The 5,631-nt window shown below is 57.4% G+C and overlaps 1 protein-coding gene across 1 annotated transcript; it reads right to left on the reverse strand.

The window, feature by feature from the left end:
* LBRM_30_2510 (conserved hypothetical protein) lies at positions 1-3,249 on the reverse strand (the record flags this gene model as incomplete). The annotated part of the gene is made up of 1 exon (XM_001566827.2): positions 1-3,249. The coding sequence occupies one exon, from the start codon at positions 3,247-3,249 to the stop codon at positions 1-3; it is 3,249 nt and encodes a 1,082-aa protein (XP_001566877.2).
* Positions 3,250-5,631: the final 2,382 nt, after the last annotated feature.

Raw genomic sequence — 5,631 nt, forward strand, 5'->3', positions numbered from 1 at the left:
TCACAGGACCCAGTCCTCCTTGGAGCTGCGTACAGTGTGGCGGATGAGCGGCGCGACCCTGATGGCACGCTCCATGTCACTCAGACGAACCACCACCGACGGCTCCTCGGAAACATCCGTCTTTGATGCTATTGTACCTCCCAGAGTGGGGGCCGACAGGGCACTACCCACCGCGTTCAGGGAAAGTTCCCGCAGCATCACCTCTGGCGTGCGCGGCTCCACCTCCAGGATGGCAGAAGACACGTCTTCTAAGAAGAGCACTCGATCACCTTCGGCGAGTTGCGCCATAGATGGCGCCTTGAAGCCACGCGCGCCTTTCGGCGCCGCCGCTACAGAGCCAGCAGTGGCAACACGACGATCACTGCGAGTCATCAAGTTCGCCCTTACAGTAAGGGCGCGGAGGAAAGACACGTAGAGATCCATACCTGCACGACACTCCTGCACCAGCAGCACCTGCATGAACAAATGCGTGTCGCTGCAGAGCACATTCGCGTTGAAGGTCGCCTCCCCGCCAAGGGCGGCGCGCAGTTCGGCAATCTCGGCTGCCGTCTTCAGCTCCAGGACCGGCTGCAGGCACTCGCTCAGTGCTTGACGACGCAAGCGCGAGGTCTGCAACTCCTTCGCCAAGGCGCGAATATCGCGCTTCACCTGCGCGACCACGACGGCCGCGTCTACACCGATCCGTGGCGGCATCACCCCCTTTGCTATCCACAGGAACAGATGCAAGGCGTCACTGAACCACTCCCGCTTCTCGCCGTCTCTCTCGAGGTTCATCATGAGGTGAGCAACCGAGTCGTATGCTTGCATATCCTCGTGTATCTGCATCTCTGACTGCAGTAGCTCGTAGAGCAACGAGGCGAGGTCATCGGTGCCACCCTGCACCGGGGTGCCGTCCGACTCGAGGGTCTGCTGCACTTTATCCTCTTGGTCTAGGTACGTAGGAAGCACATCGAAGAAGAAGTGGTATACCAGCGACAGAATGGTAGAAGGGGCGACAGGGCGGCGGGGCAGAACACCGCTCGCGCGCCAACACAACGGGATCTGCGTCCCATACCCAAGCCCAAGCAGGGGCAGCTCCAGAGGATGTGCCAAGCGCGGTACAGCTGCCCCGTCGATCGCGGCGCTGGCGGTGTTGTGAAGCGGGTCTCCAACGCTGTGGTAGCGACGGGAGTTGCGGTGCTGGAGCATCGCAGAGGGGTCCATCGCCTTGTCCTTGGTTGCAAGGCTGACCTCCTGCGAGGCCTTCTCGGAGTTTGCGCGCGCTGTATTCATTGACGCATGGCCGTCCTCCACAACTTCTGCCCTGGAAGGGTGCCGCAGTGGCTGTTCCTGCCGCTGCGTCCGCAGTAGTCCCTCCAGTGTCACGATGCGCTGAACGAGGTACTCCACCTGCAGCCCAGTCTCCTTTGGGCCTTTCACTGTCGGCAGATCAAGCGCGAAGATCGAGGTAGCCGAGGTCCTCCTAGCGGCACTGCGATCTTCGTTCGCAACGCCATCCACGTTGTCGTCGTCTCGGTCCAGCTCAGTCGTGAGGTGCCCCACGTCTGCTGCGTAGCCAGCCAATTCCGGGTACTGCTCGTAGAGTCGCTTCCACGACGGGCGTGGCGTGAGGACCGTCTCGGTGCTAGAAGCGTGTGCCTCACCGCCAGAAGGCATCGCCGTGGCAACAGCAAGAGCCTTGACAAGGGATTCCCGGTCTTCTTCCAATGTGCTAAGGCGACCTTGCATGACTTCCAACTGTGTGCCACGCACTGCCGCAGTGCGACGCCATCGCCGCGTCGTCAGCTGGGCCGCCTTTAGCTCGGCGGCGAGGTATTCCCTCGTAAGGTAAAAGTCCGCCGCTGGCACGTAGTCCGAGTATTTGTTCTTAAATTGCTGTAGCTCCGTCTGGGCCTCCCCGGCGATGCGCTTGAACTCGTCCAGTTCGCTCACCTGACCCATTACACTCGTTACCAGCCGCTCGTAGTCCTTCAGACGTCGATCACACTCCCGCACAGCACCGATGAGAACCAGGATCTTCTCCAGGTCAATTTGGCTGCTGTGCGTCAGTTGGGAAACGCGTTCATTGGCCGCCTCGAGCTCACGGCGCAGCTCTAGCGCGTCAGTGGTGCGGCTCGTGCGCGACTTCTGCATGGTCACCTGCTGCTGCTCCCCCTCCACATGCGCACGGGACTCAAGGGTTTTCGCCATCTCGCCCAGTTCGGCCTGTAGCGTGCTCACTTGCTGATGCAGAGCAGCCGCCTTCTCTTGGTACGTCATCCTCTCCACGTGCCGCTCGGCCGCGGCGGAGTAGGCGTCGGTGAGCAACTCCGCCTGTGCCTGAATGGCATTGTCGTACGCGCACTGAATGTCGTCCAAGAGAGAAGCGTACGCAGGAAACGCAGAAGACAACGCGCGGAAGGCTTCACGGTAGGGGCTCAGCTGATTCATTGCGCTTGGAATGGCAGCGCCACCACTGTTCAGGACGATCTCGCGCTTGATGTAGCACTGCAGCTGCGTGACCAGAGGCGGTGGAGCTGCGGCAGCGGGAATGGTGGACGTGCCACCGCCGCCGCCGCTGTGGACGCGGTTGGTGATATTGGAAGACAACATGAGAGGGCGAGCGGCGATGGTGTGCTCCCAGTGATGCGAGGTAGCGGTGCTGGCGTGGACGGCGTTCTGCGTGCCGCTCATGCACTTTTGCGCTGACACCGGCAAGGGCGCCATAGAAGAAAACGCTGCCGCTGTCGCTGAATCAGTGGCGACTGCTCTCGACCTGCCCAACTGCGTGGGAAGACTACGAGACGCTACTGGTAAAACAGCCGGCGCGCCTGGCGTCTTCTTTGATTTGCCCTTCTTTGCCCGCTGCTGGTCCTGATGTGCAGCATCCAGCTGAAGCAGGCGCCGCGCCGAGGGACCGATGCCAGAGAGGTCGTCAGGCAAGGTCAAGGAGCCAGCCCACTCGGCACTGCTACCACCACCGTTGGTCGCTAGCATGGCCGGCTCAGTGCCTCGAAGAGATCCGTAGTACGAGTGGTACAGCTGCAAGGTGCTTTGCGGAAAAGGGTCCATACGGGTCGATGCGGTACTGTGTGCTGTCGCCCCTGTCGTGGAACTTCCCCTCACCCCTGGAATCGACGGAAACGTTGAGGACGACGTCAGCATGATATCGCGCGCCGCTTTGACTGCTGAAGGGAGAGAGGGTGAGGTGGTGTACTGCAGCCCGCACACCGCCACTGTGCCGCTACACACATCACCACCCCCGCTCATGAGGTTTGCGTGACAGTTCCTCGCAGAGGCACTACTCGAACACCCCAACCCTAGTGTAAGGCAGACTGTCAGCGAAGCGGCTAAAGAGAAAGAAGCATGGCGAGCAAAGAGTGGGAAGCAGACACCGAACTGACCTCACAACAGCTCCACCTTTTTCTACAGCGAGTCAAGAGTGAAGTATGCGTGCCTGTCGACGCAATGCACAGTGTATAAAAATATTCGACTAAGACGCCCAAGACAGACAGAGGCGCAAGCACGCTGGTGGCAAAGGTGGCGAATTCGGTACGAGTGCCCTGCAACTCAACCTCAATGGCGAGAGCTACAAAGCGGGAAAAAGATCGAAGCGCGGAAAAAGAGACGTGAAGTAGAGGATAGAGGACAGTGCAAAGTGAACACAGAGAAAAAGAGAGGAAATACCGTACCAACACAAGAGGGCGAGGAGAGGAGAAGACGCAAGAAGTGAGTGACAGAGAACGTCAGATCTAAGATGTGTGCCACTGTAATGCGCATCGGCACCTGTCATAGGCCGCACCTCCTCTCCGCTTATTTGGCCGAGCGTCGGCAGCCGTAGCAGTAGCAAACCCGCACAGCGTGGAGCCACCGCTGCATGCCCAATGCCAGAGCTTACCCGCGTCAGCAGTAGGGTACACAAGAGGGAAGGGATCATTGGGGAGGGGGTCAGCGAATATGCTCATGATCCGCCTACACTGTCTTCCCTTGAAGGGTGGGGGGGGGGGCGAGAGGGAGCGGCACTCGCCTTATCTCCCTTGTATTTGCTGTATGGATTTGTTGGCATGGAAAGTGCAATGCGTTTAGTACAGGCGGCTCTTCTGTACGGAGACATACAGGGGTGGCATACATACACTGTAGGAGTGAGCGACGGTGGAAACGCCTCCGAGGGGAGGGGGAGGGTAAAATGGACGTCTGCAAGTCAGTGAAGCGCACCCTTTTTTTTTGTGGTTTCCGTGGAGGTTGCGCTGTTGTTTGCACCGCTTGCTCTCTCTCTCCCTCTCGCCTCTACCCCCCCCCCCCACACGATACACGCGCGCGCACACACACACAAAGCCACTAAGTCCTCATCCCCTCTCTCTCTTCAGCAGTCCCTCTCTTCTCTCTCTGTCTTCGAAGAAGATCAGTAGGGTGTGAATATGTACGCGCATGTGTGCCGCTGTTAAACTGTGTGTGTGTGTAAGTTCTCCTCTCTCCCTCCCACTCCTAAAGAACAAGAAGCCAAGACGCAGGCACACTGCACAGGAACCTACATGATACAACCACAGAGAAACGGGGTGTGGAGAAACAATCAAAACAAAACGCCCAGAAAAGGACGCAACCACCACAACGGACTTCCGTAAGGGGAGGGAAAAAAAGTAGCAGCCATCGTCGGGAACCCTCGCTGTGTCCAACCGCAACACGAGGTGGGGGTCAAACGAAGCAAAGAAACAGAAGCCTCGGCCAACGAGTACAACGAGAGGGCATCACAGCTGACAGAAAAGAGATCGTAGACAAGTGAAAAGTGGGAGAAGCAAACTGTGGAGGACGCCATACAGGAGACCTCACCCCATGGCAGGCACAACGGAGAAAACAAAATGAAGGAGACACAATTGATTCCCACAGTTTCCTGAAGTGACCCTCTTTGCTTGACGAACAGCAGCAGCAGCAACAGCAGCACCGCACCCGCGATTCATTGTATCGATGCAACACGACTCACAACCAGCAGAACACAAGGCAAACACACACACACACACACGCGAAAAAAAAAAGAAGGGAGACCACAAGTGGACGAAAGAGAGGAGTAAACATATCTACGCATACACGCGCGCGGAGAGGAATACCCACTGGCACAAACGAAACGAAAAACAAGGAATAAAGCGGATGGCTAGCAAACAAAGAAACGCCACTCAAGACAGTTCATTAAGGCCCCCACAGTCACGAAAAGTAATTCAATGGAGATGATGATCACCGACAGTGGTTAACAGGCGGCGAGTAGGGTGTAAAAGGGAGTAGGAGAGAGCCAGAAAGGAAACGGATGGTACGATGGATACGAGATGGTGGGCGATGTATGAAGGGGATGAAAGGGCTGGTAAGATAGCACCGCAATTCAAAACCCAAAGTGAAGGGCAGGAGGCCAGAGGGTGATATTAATCAGTCATCGAGAAACCACCTTGTGCTACAAAACAGTGCCCGTATACCCATTCACTCGCCTCCTCCCTCCCGATGTGCCTCCTCGTTGCACCTCCGTGAAAGAATGAGTCCAGGCTAACGAGCAAAACATAGCCAAAGTGCGGGGAGAGAAAGAGCACTCGATGCACAACGGCTAGCACCGTTCTTGTTTCCAATGTGTGCATATACACGCTATACCCAATGCGTAAAGAAGAAATTAGA

This window comes from Leishmania braziliensis, chromosome 30, assembly GCF_000002845.2.
Source record: "Leishmania braziliensis MHOM/BR/75/M2904 complete genome, chromosome 30".
NCBI lineage: Eukaryota > Euglenozoa > Kinetoplastea > Trypanosomatida > Trypanosomatidae > Leishmania > Leishmania braziliensis.